At 43.7% G+C, this 17,877-nt stretch overlaps 1 protein-coding gene across 3 annotated transcripts in view; it reads left to right on the top strand.

Moving 5' to 3' along the window:
- Positions 1-79: 79 nt before the first annotated feature.
- Positions 80-17,877, top strand: part of Plcl2 (phospholipase C like 2) — a 151,255-nt gene continuing 133,457 nt past the window's right edge. The window contains exons 1-2 of one of the 3 annotated variants that reach the window (XM_005072415.4): positions 80-168; positions 580-1,156. In XM_005072415.4, the coding sequence (XP_005072472.2) occupies positions 830-1,156 (327 nt within the window). In that variant the 5' untranslated portion in view covers positions 80-168; positions 580-829. Of the gene's footprint in view, positions 169-485; positions 1,157-17,877 lie in introns of those variants that run through there. The other 2 variants (XR_005870055.1, XM_040729175.1) reach the window with 2 other exon arrangements.

The following is a 17,877-nucleotide window of genomic DNA, read 5'->3' as shown; positions in this document are numbered from 1 at the left end:
ATGGGGGATGGCTTCGCATGACTGACAGTTGGCGGCGGGGTACGACCTGCGCCCGCGGACCCGGCCTGGGAGACCCACACAGTCCCAACGACCGACCGCGACCCGGGCCCGGACGGGCCCCCGCGGCCTGTAGGGGGCGGCGCGAAGCTCGGGAGGCGACGGCCGCGGGTAGGTGGCGGTGGGCCCGGGGGCCGCCACAAGCCGCCCTGGGCCTCGGCCGAGCCCTGAGGGGGCTGACGGGCCTGGGCGGAGCCGGGAGGCTGGGGGCCCCGCGCCACGCGCCTCCGCGAGTCCCCGCCAGCGCTTCGGGCGCCGTGGGGTGGGCGCCCGCGTCCCGCGCGCCCGGGGGAGGAGGGGAGGGGGACGCGGCGCGCGGCGGTGGGCGCGGGGCCTGGGGGGGGGGACGCGGCGCGCGGCGGTGGGCGCCGGCGCGCGCGCGTTATTTTTGGCGCCCGCAGCGGCGCGTGTGCCGGGGCGTGTTTTCCTTCCCCAGGTGCCGGCCGCTGGGCCGCCGCCGCCCGCTCGCCCGCCCGAGCTGACTCTTCTCTCCCTCTCCTCTCTCTCCCTCCCCGACCCCAGCAGGACCGCAGAGGTGATCCCGCCCGCACGACGTCGTCCGTGCGGCCCGCCAGCTCGCCGCGCGCGTCACATCTAAATCAAGAAGAGAAAGGAAAAAAAAAAGAGAGAGAGAGAGAGAGAGAGAAACGAAAAAGCGGAAGAAGCGGCCGAGGCGGCGGCGGGAGGCGGCGAGGAGGAGGGGCCGCGCGAGGCGGCGGCGGCGGCAGGGACGCGGGGACGCGGCTTTGTGCAGGCGGGTCGTGGGGCGCCCATGGCGGAGTGTGGCCGGGGCGCCGCGGGCGAGGCCCTGCCCACCTCCCCGGGCCCGGCCCTCGGCGCCAAGGGCGCCCTGAAAGCCGGAGCCGGGGAAGGCGGCGGCGGCGGGGGAGGTCGCCTCGGCCACGGGCGGGCGCGCTATGACAGCGGCGGGGTTTCCAACGGAGACTGCAGCCTCGGCGTGTCCGGGGACGAAGCCCGGGCCAGCCCCGCCAGGGGACCTCGAGGCGCGGCGCTCGCTCGGACCCCCAGCCCGGTCGCCGGTCCCGTCTCCAGGGACAGCAAGCCGGGCGGCCTGCCCCGCCGGAGCAGCATCATCAAGGTAGGTAGCAGCCCGGCGCGCGTCCTTGGGCTCGGCTGCTTTCCCCGCCCCGGGGAAGCGGTGGCGGAAGGAGGCGATGCCGAGTGAGCCCGCCGCGAAGGGCAGACGAGGGTGTTTGGGTGTTCGGGGTGCCGGAGCAGGGATCGGAAGCCCATGGCTTTGGGAGAGAATGGAGAAGTGATCCATGAGTGTGCACGGGAGCCGTGCTCTGACATCCCCAGAGCAACTTGGCGCTGTCACCTCTAGCTCCTCCGGATTGACTTGGAATTAAATGGGCCTTGTACCTGCTTGGGTAGGGACATGGCTTTTCAACAGCAGCTTAGCTTGGTGGCACACTCTCTGGGAGGTTGCAATTGTATTTTAAAGACAGGGATCATGGGGAAGTGTTTTCTTAAAACCCCAGACAATGAGCATGTATTATTTAATAGGTTTCTTCTAATGTACATTGTAGTTAGTTGCCTCTAGCAAGCGATCGTATTTGGAGGATGTAAAAATTCCCTCCTTGGAGAAAGGGAACATATACTCTTTCTTAGACTCAAAAGCTCTGGGAGATTATGGTTCCCGTGCAATTTAATTCTTTCTGAGCTGCCATAGGCGGTCCTCCAGGTCAGCAAGTTCCTTTGGAATGGTTTTGCTGACTTTTTTTTCCCCCATGGTGCTATTTAGAAAAGCACCAATTGTTTTGTGAATTTTGAATTTCAAGACGTGACATTAAGAGTTTGTGTTGGTTCCTTCAAATATTACAGTTTAGTTTGCAACATAAAAATATTTCTTGTGACATGAAGTAGAAGAAGTTGATAATGTAAGAAAAGTAGAGTCTTGGGCCGGATTAACTCATTTGGCTTGCTTAAATTTGGAGCAATTTGGCTGTTGCTTTTGGAGAACGAGGGGATTTTAGGACAGGGCAGCGGTGCACGTTAGGAGTGCTGCACCCCTCACCGTTAGGTGAGAGGTCAGAATGTGCCTGCGGGGGCACAGAGTTGGCTTGGGGGGGTTGAAATTCAGAAATCGTCAGTACTGCGACAGCGACTCTGTTATCAGCTTCTGTGTCCAGCTAGTGAAATACACCACTGGCTGCTGTAAGAGGCGTTAGGCAACTGCATTCAGCCTTGTCATGTTTGCTCGGTTTCTATGTGGGAGACACAGTGTGGAAGGGCCTAATGATCAAGTGCATCACCCTCCTGCAGCTAACTTTTAAACCAGGCTAAGTGGTGTCGCTGGGTTGCCTGTGAAGCATTCAGTGACGTCGTTTCTTCTAGAATGTGGTTTGTTTTCAAGTGTGTATGATTATCGATCCTATTTTCAGAGCTGTGTGATACTTCCATTTTTATTGGTTAACAAATACCTGTGGTGATTTTTCATTTTGTTATTAATAAAATTTTATGTGAAGATTTCAGAGGAGATACTGTCTTCCTTAATTTTAACAACCTTTCCCCCCCAAGGGTTTTGAGGGCTTGTTTTCACATTTAGAAGGCTAGAGTTTATTAGCATCCACTTTGAGATTCATAGGGAAACCCGATGGGTGTAGCAGTGGTGTTCTGTTTTGTTGTTGTGTGGAAGCCAAGGCAGAAGGATGGCTTGCTTGTTTGCAACATGAACTTGAGATTGAGTCCATGGCACCATTTCTCCATTGAGGCTATCGGAACTCAAGTGAAAGGATGAATTGTTAAGAAATCACTGGCTGGGAAATGGTGATGCTACTTATATTGAAGCCTGAGTTGGAAAGCTATGTTTTCATTTCAATGAAGCCTGTTAGCTTTTTACTCAGCATCATACCCCTGGATAAACTGTGCCAGGATCATAGGAGTTGCACAGGAAGTTGTCTCCTGTAGGGCTAGAGGAGTGAGGAAGAAGTTCTGTTGCTTTCTAACACAGGTGGTTTTGGATTTACCAATCGGATCTTAGTATCTTGTACCAAGTGAGATAACAGATGACAGATTCTCCTTTCTGGCCTTTATTTATTTATTTATTTTTCTAAGCCATTCTTGAAAATTATGGAAAGTTATGGAAGTAGTGTTAAAAGTTGATTGTACCTGCAGTATAGGGAGAGAGGCCACTCTAGATAGGTGAGTAGTTATTTTTTCATGAATTGGTGTCTTGAAGTATCAAAATTTTAGGAATTTAGTGTTGTGCTTGCTAAAGACTCATTCTGCAGCATAAAGATAACATCTCAATAGGTTAAAGACGTGTCTTAATTTAATATCAGGTTCCATAAAACAACGAGTACTGTACAGGTACCTTTGCCACACGAGTGGCCCAGATCATATTTCACTTTTGCTAAGAAACAACCCAAGTGCCTGACAGGGCTCCTAGGGAAAGCCATGGTGGTGGTGGGGGTCTCTCCTTGGTTTCTTGTGCTCTTTCTGCAGGGCTTTAAGGAGTAAATGTTGTCAGGTGGTCTGTGAGAGGAGGGGAGCTGATGCTAAGTCAGGAGCTGAAGACAGTAGCAGGTCGGTGGCCGCTGAGGAGCAGAGGCTCGTGCCTGTGGCTTGTGTTGGCTGCTGGCAGCCTCACGCTTCTTTCCTGTCTTCTGTCTTCTTCTCAGGCTTCACATCCTGTTAGGTCAGGGTCACTAAGTCAGAAGGAGGGACACACGTGATTAAGACTTAGGTAAAGGAAGTCTCCAACACTAACATGATTGGCATGTTCAGAAATGCTGTAAGCTGACCAGAAGTCTACTTCTTATTTAAAATGATTTCTTTGGTGTTTCATCTCTTTTATAATTAGCAATGAGTAAGAAATTGTTGTCAAACCGTTTTTTTTTCCTCCAAAAATAGATACAGGGTTCTATGCTAAAGGAGCTCCTCAGTTTCCGTATCAATCTTGATAGAAATCGGGAGGGAGTCTCATAACATCTTTTACAGATACTTTGAGATCATGCGGAAGTTGTGGAAAGTACTGCCAGATATTTCTAGGTTTCTGTAACTTACTGAAAACAACAGTATGTTCTTGAGATTTTCTGCAGTCACGTTACTGGACTTTTAGGGACACAGTTGTGCCTGTCATCTTTAGTAATCTGATAAATGACAACACCACTTTCGTTTTCTCTCCCTAATTCACTGAGTCACTCCAGACAATCTATTTATTTCCAAGTAGATAATTTGGTTGATTATTCAGATGACCACTTGTTTTTAAAAAATACATAGCTTATTCATTAATGAAAATATGAAATTCTATTTGGGGCCTTAGATTTATTTTAGAAATCAATGTATCAAAATGACTATATTAATTTTGGTGGTTTGTTTTAATCAGAGCTAATTAAATACTTTGCATTCAAAAGGATGCTATGGTTGCATTCACACTTGGTGTCAATTTTATGATCTGTGGCAAATGCATGGAATCGCCTAGTCATTACCATAGTCAAGCTACACAGCAGTTTGATGAACTCTCTTCACCCTGTCCCCAGATCTCTTTGTCATCCTCCCTCTCCACATTCTTAGAGTAAAGCAGCTACCGATGCCTTCTTCATACTGAGGATCTGTCTGCAGCTGCTGCCTTACTTGGTGTTTGGATGAAGTAGCAGTACCCTCTGCTTAGGGAACTCTCACTGTGGGCAGGACCTGTGTCACCCACAGAGCGTCAATGGAGCAAGGCAGAGCCCGGAGAGGCTAACATGTGTCTCAGGTGTTGGAGTGCATGCAGTGTGTCTCTGACTGTGGCCGTGTTCCATTTTCCTTACATCACTCCGTCCATTTACACTCTGTGTGTGTGTAAGGGAGCCTTGCTGACCTGGGATACCAGAGTTGATTTTCCCTTCTAACAGTACAGGACGTTGGAGCGGGAGAAGCGTCTCTGTGTCTGCTGCTGGCAGGGGTAGTTGTTTCATCACTACTGTCAGGCCTTCCAGCTTCACAGCGACTCTTTTTCTTAACATAGGTATCATTTATTGTTGAGTAGAAAAAATAATCTTACAGCAACATATATTCTTCTGCCTTGATACTGAGCTCCCAAGCATGAAGAAGACCAGGCTTTTTAACGCCTGTTACACATACTTAAGCAAAATAATAAAAGCATACCTGAGCACTATACTGGGTCGTGGTTTAGTTAAGTAGACTCTTTACAGGCAGCAACTGGCATTGTTCATTCTGCACTGATAGCATGCAGTGATCAGTGACTGGTTTTTGAATTGGAGCTTAATATCTGCATTCAACTTTAGACTCTTGCGTAATAGGCACTTAGGATCAGGGTTACAAAGTGAATTATCTGAATAGGATCCTAGTAGATCTTTTAGATCAGAAAGTCTCATAGCCAATTGCAGCTCTGCAATTCACTTTGTACTAATGCATTGAGACCCAGTAATTGTTGAAAGCGCTTGTTCCAGAGTAATCAGAGTGCACTGTTTTTATACACTAAAATTTCTTGCCCACCTTTGCTTTTCCTTCTTTTAATCCTTCTATTTGATTTGCACTTTAAATCAAATCCGTATAGACAGCAGATGGGAAATTGTTTTATTAGTTGATTGTACCATTCATTAAAGTTTTCTCCAAATCAGCCTTCTCAGTCATGCCTAGGATGTTATTGGGTTTGCTGCTTCTCAGCCTGAAGTGTTTCTTTTTCTGCTTGCCAGATCCAACCCCACCTGTGTTTCCATGCAGCTCTGCTTCTCTGCCTCATAGGTACCTGTGCCTTGTTACTCAGTGTCTTGTGGAAAGTGTGTGTGTGCGTGTGTGTGTGTGTGTGTGTGTGTGTTTGTGTGTTTGTGTGTCTGTGTGTCCGTGTGTGTCTGTGTGTATGTCAAACCTGAGTTAATAGTTCTGATCAAATCAGTTTTATGATGAGATTATTAGATTTAACATGGAGTGATTCTAATTGGGACACACCACTTCATGGGCTGTGTTCTTCAAAAGAAATTTCTTTCATGAACTTAATTTTCTCTGTTTTTGTTTGATAAAATATTTGAAAATAGTCATAAAGGAATACTATCATGTAAAGTTGAGTCCAGGAATTTATCCCTTCCATAATTGTTCTATGAGGCCAAATGATCTGTCTCTTTTGTGTTCCTGAATTAAGTATAGACCTTTGAATTTGTATGTTTTGGTCTCAGAATTTAAAAAGCATGGCCAGAGAGCATTGCTGTTTGTTAAAACACAAATCTCTTTCTGGTGTTTGGGTTTTTTAAAGTGACTTACATAGTCTTTGCTCAGCTTTGTTTCTTAAACTTTTATTGTGATTGATATCGGAATGTCAAAAGGTACTTATTGGGAGTCCTTTGGTTCTGATGTGCAGTGTAGAAATGGAAATCTCTGTTCTCTCGGTTTCCTTTGCCATCTAATGCTGGAACTCCAGTCCTTTGTTGCAGAGAATGGATTGGATAAAGAAGAAACAGATGTTTCATAGTTGTCATTTCACACACCTCTCACCAGAAACTGCAAGGAGACCTCTACCTCTTTACAGACAAGGAAACCTTTTCATAAGGATTAAGAATTCCCAAGCAGGGTCACCCAGCTTACACGGGCTAAATCAAGCATTCAGACCAAATTTGTCTGTCTTGAAAGTGCGTGTGTTTGTTTGTTTATTTTGTTTGGATTCACCATCCTTTTCTACACTAACTTGTGACTTAATAGGTTCTTTTTTTATTTTACTTATTCATTTTACCTCTATTTGCCCAACTCTTCTGGCTCCTTAATCTTAGACGTTTCCACCAGTCTTGAAATATTGGCAGATTTCTAATTAGAAGAGTTTGGCTTCTTAGGAAGAAGCCACATGTACCTAACAATGTGAATTTCAAGCTGCAGTCCTGGCTGCAGTGCTCTGAGTTCTGTCAAATCCATAGATCACTTTCCTTGACTGTGAGTGAGTACTCGGGCATTTTCTTGTACTGTGCTAAATATACTGAGTTGAAGCTGCAGGTGTTAGTCATGCGGCAGGGTTTAAGATACATCAGTAGTGAATATTCATGATATTTTCTGCATGGAAAGTGGCCATACAAAATTTAAGATATATAGGACCATACTGGTTAGTAAGCATATTTAGCTCCTGGCTATGGTTGACTTAATTTATTTGCATACCAGCATAACAGAATTGGAAAATTTGTTGCATAATACTGCAGTATGTAGCTATTAATAGAACAAAATGTGGCCTTACAGATAGCAATTTCTGTGGATCTTTTTCTGCTGTAGGTAGCTGCACACTACTCGTGCTTGCATATGCTGTTTATGCATGACAAAGACTGAGGATGACACGGGTACAGGTTTCTGTTCTCACTGAAAATGACTGGGAAGGGGTTGCATATGTTTTGTGAATACTGCTTATGAAGCTTTAGTTGCTTTTTACTGATTTACGAATTAGTGTGGTCCCCGAGGGATACAGAGGCCTGTTTGCAGCCATCATTAGAATCAAGCTTTATGACTGTCCCCTGTGGTGTCCCATTCCTTTTGTCTCATCTCCTTCTAGCCTCTTCTCCTGTGCTCCTTCCTGGCAGTTAGGAGTTTTTAGGTCAGTTTGAATGAGCTGCTTAGGTGTCTTCCTTTATTCTAGCAGCCAGTAGGATTATTAAGTGCTCTCAGTTTGGGGTTAATGAAATAATAGTGTGAAGGCTGTATTCATTTTTGGAGCATTTAATAGTTTGTTAAATATGTACCCTGTTTTGAGGTTTTCAATGCTTATGTGTAGTCTCATAAATAATTTTGCATTTATTAAAAACACTAACTTCTTCCACAGCACAAATTTGTTTGCTGTAGTAGATACTACCAAGTAATTTTCCTAGCTAAAGTATTTTAAATACTAAACAGGCTGAATAATTCTGATTACTTCAAATATACATAATTTGTATCGTCAGGAGATTTGTTAGGTGTTTTTCTTTTTTGTAATCATTTTCATGGTTATGTGATCAGTGGAACATTACTGTGGCTTTCTGGTGACTGTGATACCAAGAACTTTTTATGTTGATCATGGAATGCTGTCTTTGTAAAAAAAAAATGCCCATTTGACTCCTTTGCCTGTTTGAAAATTGTTTTGTTTAAAAATTGATTTGCATGACTTGATGTTTTCTGGATGTGTCTTTTGTGAGATATAGATGCAAAATGTCTTCTCTTGGCTGTGGTTTGTCTCCTCACTGTACTGAGAGGCTCTTGTAATGAAAGGCCATTCCAAATTTTAGTGGAACCAGATTTATTAACATTTTCAGTTACGGTTATGATTTTGTGTCCTCCTTTAAAGAAGTCTTGTTTTAAGACCATGAAGATTTTCATTTATTAACTTCTGAAAACTTTGCTTTACTTTTCATGTTCTGTGTTGAATATGTATATATAATTTTACATTACTTACATCATTCATTAATAGTAAATATGTATTATATAAAATTTATATTATATGCTATTGACATATTTCTATTAAATATAAATGTATTATGTAGTTACATTAAATATATTTTTATATATAAACGACTCCTTTGGCACTGTTTGTTTGAAATAGGGCCTTTTATTCATGTATTGCATTGCCTGTTTTGGTAAGTCTGCTGACCGTTTGTGTGTGGGTTCGTCTGTGTGTTGCATTCTGGGGAGTGGAGAAAGCCTTCTCAGAGCAATCATTTTCACAAAGACCTGACCTGACAGTGGAGCCAGCTCTATTCCTGGAGAGAGGTGACTGACCTTTCAACCTTGCTGAAACACGTCTTTCCATTTCCTTTAATCTTTTCATCTGGAGCTCAAGCGATACGCCTTTCGTGTGGGAAGCGCTGGTTACTCAGAGGAGGTTATGCAGTGACGCTTGCCAAGCGGGTGCTTGCTGCTCTTCGTGGTTATGTTGGAAAGGACAGGCTGACGGTGCTACAGTGCCCTCGCTACGGCGGGCACAGGCCAGGGCCATGTGTCATGATGAATGAACACAAACCCCCCCGAGGACCCGCAGATGTACTTTATTAGTTACAAAGCGGTGAACTTTCGCTGGTGCGTGACTCTAGCCTCAGTTATGTAATGTGTACTCTTTGGCCTCTCAGTGTGAGCCCGTAGATTGTCATTAGTCTTGGTTACTCTGTTAGGATAGTATTTATTTTCCAAATTAATGTGCGGGAATCTAGCCCAGAATCGTACACCTCTCACTTGTCTTGGGCAGGCTCCAAGGAAGAGAATTAACCTGATGAGAAGGCCAAGTTTGAGTTCGGAGGAACTCTAGTTTTGTTCTTTTGTTTTCTCTTTAGGTTGTATGCTTCCTGTATTTTGCCTTTATTATGTTGAGATGTAATATCCCAATATACTCATACCTTTCCCCAAGACTTTTATCATGAGTGGTTATTGGATTTTGCCAAAGGCCTTTTCGATATTGTCTTATTCAGTTCTAATCCTGTGAAGAGCCACCATGGCCAGGGCAACTCTTACAAAGAGAAAGTGTTTTTAACTGGGGCTCACTCACAGTTCAGAGGTTTAGTCCATTATCATGGCGGGAAGCATGGTGGCTCACAGGCAGACATTCCTGAAGAAGCAGCTTGAGAATCTACATCTGAATGTTCAGCAGCAGGAAGACAGAGGATGCTGGGGCGGGCCTGGTGTGGGCTTTTGAAACCACACCTCCTAATTCTTTTCAAACAGTGCCGCTGTATGAGACTGAGCATTAAGACAGACGAGTCTATGGGGGCCATTCTTACCTATGGCGCCACAGCCACATTCATCTAATGTGGTTTCTATTCCTTAGTCTTCTTTTGTGGTGGCCTGCATTTATTGATTTGTATATGTTGAATCATTCCTGCATCTCTGGGATGGGGGTGACCTGATCATGATGTATAATCTTTTTTCTGTGTTCTTGAATTCAATTTACAAGTATTTTGTTGAGAATTTTTGCATCAATGTTCAAAAGAGGGATTGACTTATACTTTTTTTGTTGGGTCTTTGTCTGGCTTTGATATTGGGTAACACTAATTTCATAAAAGAAATGAGGAAAATGCCTCTTTCGTTTGTAGAACAGCGTGAGGGGTAGTATCAGCTCTTCTCTGACGGTCTGGTAGAATTCTGTCTGCATCCATCTGGCCCTAGACTGTTTTTGCTTGGGAGATTTTAAATTATGATTTCCGTCTTACTGCATATTAAGGTGTGTTTAAATAATTTATTATACCGTGATTTAGCTTTGGTAGGTAGTATATATCTAGAAGTAAATTAAAAAATATTTTTTCCCAATTTGGTAGACTATAGATGTTAAGAGTATTTTCTTATGATTCGTTGGGTTTCCCCAGTGTCTGCTGTAATATCCCTTTTATCTCTAATTTTATTAATTTGAGTCATTTTTCTCTTTTTTTTTGTTTTTTGTTTAGTTTGGCTAAAGATCATTTTTTGGGACAGATTCCTTTGCTGAACCTGGAGTTTGCCATTTTAGTTAAGCAAGATTCATTGTTCTACTTGGGGTTACAGATTCATGCCGCTAAGCCCAATTTTATTTTTTTGGGGGGGGGTTTATTTTTGTTTTTCGAGACAGGGTTTCTCTGTGTACCTTTGGAGCCTATCTTGGTGCTTGCTCTGTAGACCAGGATGGCCTCGAACTCACAGAGATCTGACTGCTGCCTCCTGAGCGCTGGGATTAAAGGTGAGCACCCCCAACGCCTGGCTTCTGAGCCCAGTTTTTATGGGATGCTGGAGATCTAAATCTAGGTCTTTATGGCTGTGTGATAAGCACTTTACCAACTAAGCCATTTCCCCAACCCCGTTTTCATTTATGTTGGTTGAGTCAGTTTGAATGAGAGAGGATTTTTTATTTTCTTAAAAGAAGTTGGCAAGCTTAACTTATAGCTTACCTTTCAATGAGGCATGATCAGTTCTGATTCTGCTTCAGTATAAATGTGTGTATTCCCCAAGGGTACTGAAGTCCTGGTCTCCAGGATGGCAGTGTTGGGCAGTGATGGAATGTTTAGGAGGTGGGGCCTTTTGGACATTCTTTAAATAATTTAGTGTCTTCTTAATGGGAATTTTGGGACTGAATCCTCACCTTTATTTGCTTCCCAGACATGAAGGGTAACATGTTCCATTAAATACCTCCATTCATTGCTATCTATACATTCACTGGAAGCCCCAACTTCAAAACTAAGCAAATAAGCTTGTACATTGACTATCCCTGGCGTATTGCTGTGGTGACGGAAGTGTACTAATACACTGCTATTAAAATAAAATGAGTGATTTCTTTCAGAGAGAACTAGGTGTAACTTTAAGGTCTTCAATCTAAAACATTATGGAAGGGATCATGTGAGTAGATATCTAGGTGCTGATCTGCCTCTACCCTCAGTCTCTCTTAACCTTTGAGGGTCTTGTAATGTTTTCCATGTGTTGGGTCACCTAAAATCAAAAGCAAAATTTAATTGGAATCTGCTTCAGAACATTTACTTCTTAAAAAGAGTTTTATAATCTAGGTGTGCACAAATTTGTCTGCCAGAGAGGAACAAATATTCCGCATTTTGAAAAGGAAAATTCTTATGAATTTATTTTCTTTTAAGTTTTGAACTTTAAAACCTTCAAAATTTAAAGCTTAACCATCTTTTTACCCTGTGATCCATGAATTATAATTTTTTCCGTTAACATTTTTCCTGTTACTTTGGAGTTATTTCTGTGAAAATCTTTATCTTTATGCTGAAGTTGGTACTCAGCAACCAGATATCAGGTAGGATCCATTAACTTTATGTGGGATCTGGAAGTTGGCATTGGTGACCTTTATTCTCTGGGCTAGTCCAGTTCTGCCTCGACAGCACTAAAACATTCCAGCCCTGACATACTGCAGGTCCCTGAGAAAGTCCACTAGATAGGGGTTCTGTATCTGCGATAAATCGTGGTGTACAAGAGCATCATGGGGAGGAAAGGGTCTGTTTTATAATGGATAGTCCATCATCCAGGGAAGTCAGGGCAGGATCGTGGAGACAGGAGCTGATGGGGGAGTGCTGCTTCCTGGCTTGCTCCTCATGATTTGCTCAGCCTGCTTTCTTACAGAACCTGGGGCCACAGCCCAGAAGTGACTCTGCCCACGAGAGCTGGGTCCTCCCACAGCAATTGTCAAGAAAATGCACCCCATGCTTGCCCACAAACTAATCTGGTTGTGGCATGCTTTCAATTAATATTCTCTCTTCCACAATAACTCTAGCTGTGTCAAGTCAACATAAAAGTAGCCCACACAGAAAGCAGAATACATTGAATTCCTGCTCTTTCATTTTACTTTCATTGCTGAGCATATAAGAGACAAGGCTTCACAGCAGGGCACTTGCCAGCGAAAGTGTGGGATCTGTAGGAGTTGTGGTGTGTCTATCACTGTATACCCATATGTGTGAGAGGATATAGGCTGAAGGTTGACAGAGGTTGGGTGTCATGCCACCAAGTGGGAGGAGACGCCACACCCAGTGGAAAGTGTGGTGTGAAGTTTATTTCTGGGAAATGGTCAAACGGGGTTTGTGGTTGTATGCAGAAGAAGATTTGCAGCAAATCCTGTGTCTACTAAAAGCACCGAGGTGTCTTTTGTTGTCCAGGAGAGCTTTGGGCAGCACAGGTCCCTTTAGCCTGCTCTTTGGTGAGCCAGAGAGCATTCTCCAGTTGTGATTCTGTGCTGATTTTCACCGTTTATGTGCCTATGGGGACTATCCAAGAAGTATCTTTTCTGGTCTCTTGGAAAGTGAAGTGTTTATGGATGCCTTTGACAGCAGTGGTCCCAGGGAAGATGTGGGCAGCTAATCTGGCTTTTCTTATTTAGTCAAAGAAAACAAGCAAACACAAACATGGCTCACACGCCCTGAGTCACCTGGAGCTTTTCATGTTCCTGCTCAGTTTTGTTACTTGTGCTGTCTAGTAACCAAAAAACCTGAGTATGTGACCTCTGGCACTGTTCCTAGTTAGACAGAGCCAGAAACACGGTTTTTCACTTTTTATCCTTTTCAGATCTTGGTAAAGACAAGACAAAACAACCACCAACACAATGACATTAATAGTAAGATAAAGCAGTGTCGTTTGTCACCACTGAGCTGTACTGACTTCTAGAGAACGGGGTAAAGGGACTGCGTGAGAGTGACAGAGGGAGGACATGAGGACCTTCCACAGGCAAACTCTTTGCAGGGGGAAAAACCTGCTGCTGGGGTGGCCTACTTGGTGGCTGTCTGGCCCTGTGAATGAGGTCTTTTAGTTGAATCTTTGCCGTCCCTTCGCACAGTGCTTGCTGTTCAGAAGCTGGGAGTGCTTTCATCCAGCTGCGGCTCTGGAAGCACAGCCTGTAAGCAAGCACACAGCCACACGCATCTGCAGGCTTGAGTCCGGAGGGAGGGCTTTGCAGTTGGCAGCCTTTGCAAGCAGCAGTCACGGACTCCAGGACAAACAACAGAAGGTCTCCTAAAGTTCTTTGGTTCCCACAGCCTCCTGTTGCAATGTGGACTGAGTTCTCTACCTCATGCCACAGATGGCATCACAACAGCTGTCCTTACCGCGTAGACCGTGTAGGGTGTGTGGGCACAGGGAGTGATGCAGGTAGATGTACAGAAGAGAGCAAGGATGTTCACTCTGCTGTAAACACGCCATCCCAAACTTGGCAGAATGGGCTCATTCCCTGCTTGGTGCCCACGTCTCTGTTACCATTAGAACAAAAGCTAGAAGTCCCGGGCCAGGCCCCAGTTTCAGCTTTCTTAGGAAACCAGCTTAAGCTGGCTGCCCATGGAAATGATGCTTGAGAGGGAGATTCTTGTTCTGCCTGCAGATTTTATGTTTTAGATGCTTGGATTGACTATTTGTATTTAAAAGTCCTTCTGTACAAAGACAATGAGTTGTCAGCTGTAAAATTTCATGTACAAATGAGTTGTATGAAAAATCTGGTCTTCATGTGGATGTGCTTCCATTGTTTTCATCTGACTTACAAAGGAATCAGAAACTAAGGATTCAGAGAAAACTGCAGTTGCAGCAGCTCTCGCTCTGTGCTGGAGCCTCCAGCGAATGCCAGCAGCAGGTGGGGAGCCTGCTTAGCTCTCCATCCCTACCTCTGTAGCAGGGAGGCATCGAGGAGGGCCCCGGAAACGAGCAAGTATTGCTGGTAGTGGCCCATCAGCTCCCAGGCGTCTCTAAGACACGTTGGCCTTCTCTTGCTTTGGCAAAGTGGATACAGAGCCAGCCACTTAGGAAAGCTTCTGGAATTGGAAGGACTGTATTTATAGTATGCTACATAATGATTTTCTTCGAGAATCTTCCATTAGAAAATAAGAATGATATTCTGTTTGGGTATAATGACAAATATGCTATCTATTGCAACCAGTTTTGACCTAACTGACCTTTTCCTCTTTTTGATTTTAGAAGAAAGCAAACATTTTCATGGATCTTTCAAAGTGTTGTGAGCCCCGTTGCTGCTTTGTGTGCATAGTAGAAAAGTTGTCCCCGGTGTGAGCAGACAGCCTTCCTTCTGGCTTGCTTACTAACAAGCATTAGGAAGATGTAGAATATATAACTGTTTCTTTTGTACTTTAGGTAATACTTTTTACCTAAAACTACTTTCAAAATGAAATTAGCTTTATGTAAGAACTTACAAGTCTCTTTTTGATTCTGAGATATTTTCTATGAATTCTGAGAGTAAAAATCTATTTTAAAAGTTAGCAGGTCATCATTTGTGACCAGGAGATTTCAGAGTGGTCAGGAAGATGATACTAAGAATAGAAACCGTGCTTTTTCACTCCACCCAATCCAAGACCCAGCCATGTGGTTGCAGACTCCGGGCAGGCTGCTGGTGACTGGGGAGGTAGTTTTTCTCTAGTTGCAGAGTTGAAGAAATCATGCATTCTTATAACTTTTGAATTCTGTTTCCTTTCTTTAGCAACTCAGATAAATTATTTCCTATAATCAGTTACCTAGGGAAGAGTTTGACCACATTAGTTTTCAGTCCCTTCTCACCCTCTCTTCTGTTTGCATATTTAAGTATTGTCCCATGGTGAAAGTGTAAAAATCCATGTGAGGTTCCACAGTTTCATAGGCATTTCTAACTGTTGAGATTTGTAGACTTTGGGTATAGTCACCCTGTGTGATTTAGAAACATTTGTTTGCAAGTTCTTTATAGTAAAGATTAAAATTTTTCAATAAAAAAGGAAATTTTGAGATTGTAGCTTTTATCACTAGTTATGCTCTGAAAACTTGTCACTTATAATGTAAACATTTCTCAGACATGCTGGTTAGTGCTTCTTACCAACTCAGGGGTTTCTAACCATCTAGAAGACACCTGGGAGGGCATTTCTGCTTTAGATTCCTGGAGGGCTTAACTGCAGAGGAATGCCTGTTCTGAGTGTGGCTGGTACTTACTGTGTTAGGAGACCCGTACTGAATGAGGCGGGTGAAGGAGAAAGCTGTCTGGACAGCATTTCCTGCTGGCTGCTTCCTGGTCAGCTCAGATGTGGTAAGACCAACACTAAGCTCCTGCTACCATGAACTCTACCATGGCTCCCTTGGTATAACACTGTGAGCCAAGCTAACTAAATATTTTTTAAGTAGCGTCTGCTAGGTATTTGGTCACAGTAATGAGAGAAATAACCAGTAATAACCAGTACACTGGCATTTTCATGCAAGTTTAAAAAATGGCTATTAGCTCAATGTATTTGTTCATTATATTTAAAAGAGTCGAGGGGGCTGGGGATATAATTCAGTGTTAAGGAACTTGCTTAGCATGTACAAGACTAAGGCACATGGGTTCATTCCTCCGTAGCACGCACGCGCATGCGCGCGCACACACACACACACACACACACACACACACGCACACACACATGCACACACACACTTACTGGTGGGAGGGGAGTGGGGGGGCAGGAAGGTCTGGATGACGAGGTTAGTTCTTGGGTAGGCTTAAAACCTAGGAAAGACATAGTTTATAAGATATGTCTTGGATCCTGAGAATCTTGGAGAAGTACCTGAATGCAGCAAAGTCACAAGCACTAGAAAGATAGTCCAATGACACAGTGCTGGGCACTTAGATGCTTTAGTCAGATGCTCAAATGATGCTTCACTAGCTGTGTGACTGGGTTTGAGCATGGGTGAAGCTCATTTCTATAGGTACTGCTTTGGAAGAAGGAGGGATACAGGTTCAGGCTCTGAGTGTAAATCCCGGCTGATGACCATCTGCTGTCTACTTTTCTCGTCTCTACACTGGCTATAATGCTGAGGTCATTGGATCTTTGTGAGAATTGATTGAGATGATGCATGGAAAGCCCTGTTTTCAGTAAGTAGTGAAGATCCTTTTTAGTTTGTTTTCAGGAGTTACAGAATATGGCTCTTTGCTTCATGATGTTTCCTACTCATTGCATGAAAAAGAGACTGTCACGTTCTGTCATTGAGTTACAGCTTGTCTTCAAAATACATTCTGTGTATTTATTTATGACACTAATGTTAATATTTTATTTAAGGTAATGTTGATGTAAATATAAGAATACTTCCTGTTACTGGTAGATTTGGCACTAACAAGCTGACCTTCCTGGTGTATATTGACTACCTCTCCTTTTGAATGTTCACGTGTGCTTGCATGTACACATTCTGTCTGTCTCTGCTCCCAACCCCTTGTGTGTGTGTGTGTGTATGCCTGTGTGTGTGTGCGTGTGTGTGTGTGCGTGTGTGTGCGTGTATGTGTGTGTGTGGTGTGTATGTGTGTGCGTGTGTGTGTGTGGTGTGTGCGTGTGTGTGTGTGGTGTGTGTGTGTGTGTGAGGGGTGTGTGTGTGTGAGGTGTGTGTGTGTGTGCGGTGTGTGTGTGGTGTGTGTGTGTGTGTGAGGGGTGTGTGTGTGTGCCTGTGTGAGTGTGTGTGTGTGTGTGTGTGTGAGGGGTGTGTGTGTGTGCCTGTGTGAGTGTGTGTGTGTGTGTGTGTGTGTGTGTGTGTGTGTTCATCGCCTTATGGCTAATCTTGTTTTCTCAGTATTCCTACTACTTATCTTTATGTATTTAAAGCAAATCCCCTGAACTATCATAACTAAAATTAATAACTCCTAAATTATATCATATATCTAATCTGCATTAAATTACGAAATTAAAAACCAGGACTTAAAAAATACAATTATATTCCCAGTCCTCTGGACTTGTTTTGTAACAGGTGAACAAGTAAGTTGAGCAAATGAGTAGCCAACTAAAAAAAGCCACTCAATTCAGATTTCACATTTTCATTGTTTTATGTGTTTCCTTTTTTGAAAAGAAATTTCCTTTATTGAAAATAGATTTTCCTTACATAATATATCCTGATTTCAGTTTCCCCTCCTTCTGTTCCTCCCCACTTTTCATCTCATCTGGATCTACTTTCTTTCTGTCTCTCATTAGAAAACAAACAGGATTCTAAGGGGTAATAATAAAATAATATAAAAATATAAGTTATCACAAAACTAAAATTTTGAGTTGTATAGAACATAGAAGGATAAGAGCCCTAGACAAGGTAGAAGAATCAGCAATCCACTCTTTTACACACTCAGGAGTCCTATAAAAACGTAAACTCTAAGTCACAGTATCTACTCAGAGGACCTGGTGCAGAGGTGTACAGCCCTGGGCATGCTGCCTCAGTCTCTTCGAGTTCATACAAGCTTTGATCATGTTGATGTAGGGGGCCTAGCGTACTTGGTGTCCTTATTCCTTCTGGTTCTTGCTCTCTTTCTGCCCCCTCTTCTTACTGAGGGGAGGGATTTGATGGAGACAACCCATTTAGGGCTGAGTGTTCCAAGGTTTCTTACTCTGCATAATGTCTGGCTGTAGGTCTGTATTTATCCCATCTGCTGCAGGATCTATGAGCATAGCAGAGTTTCATTAGGAGTCATTTTATTGCTACTTTTTATTT

This window comes from Mesocricetus auratus, unplaced genomic scaffold (genome assembly GCF_017639785.1).
Source record: "Mesocricetus auratus isolate SY011 unplaced genomic scaffold, BCM_Maur_2.0 Super-Scaffold_100021, whole genome shotgun sequence".
Lineage (NCBI taxonomy): Eukaryota > Metazoa > Chordata > Mammalia > Rodentia > Cricetidae > Mesocricetus > Mesocricetus auratus.
Note: the sequence above shows the minus strand (reverse complement) of the source record. Positions and strands in the feature narration are given on the sequence as shown.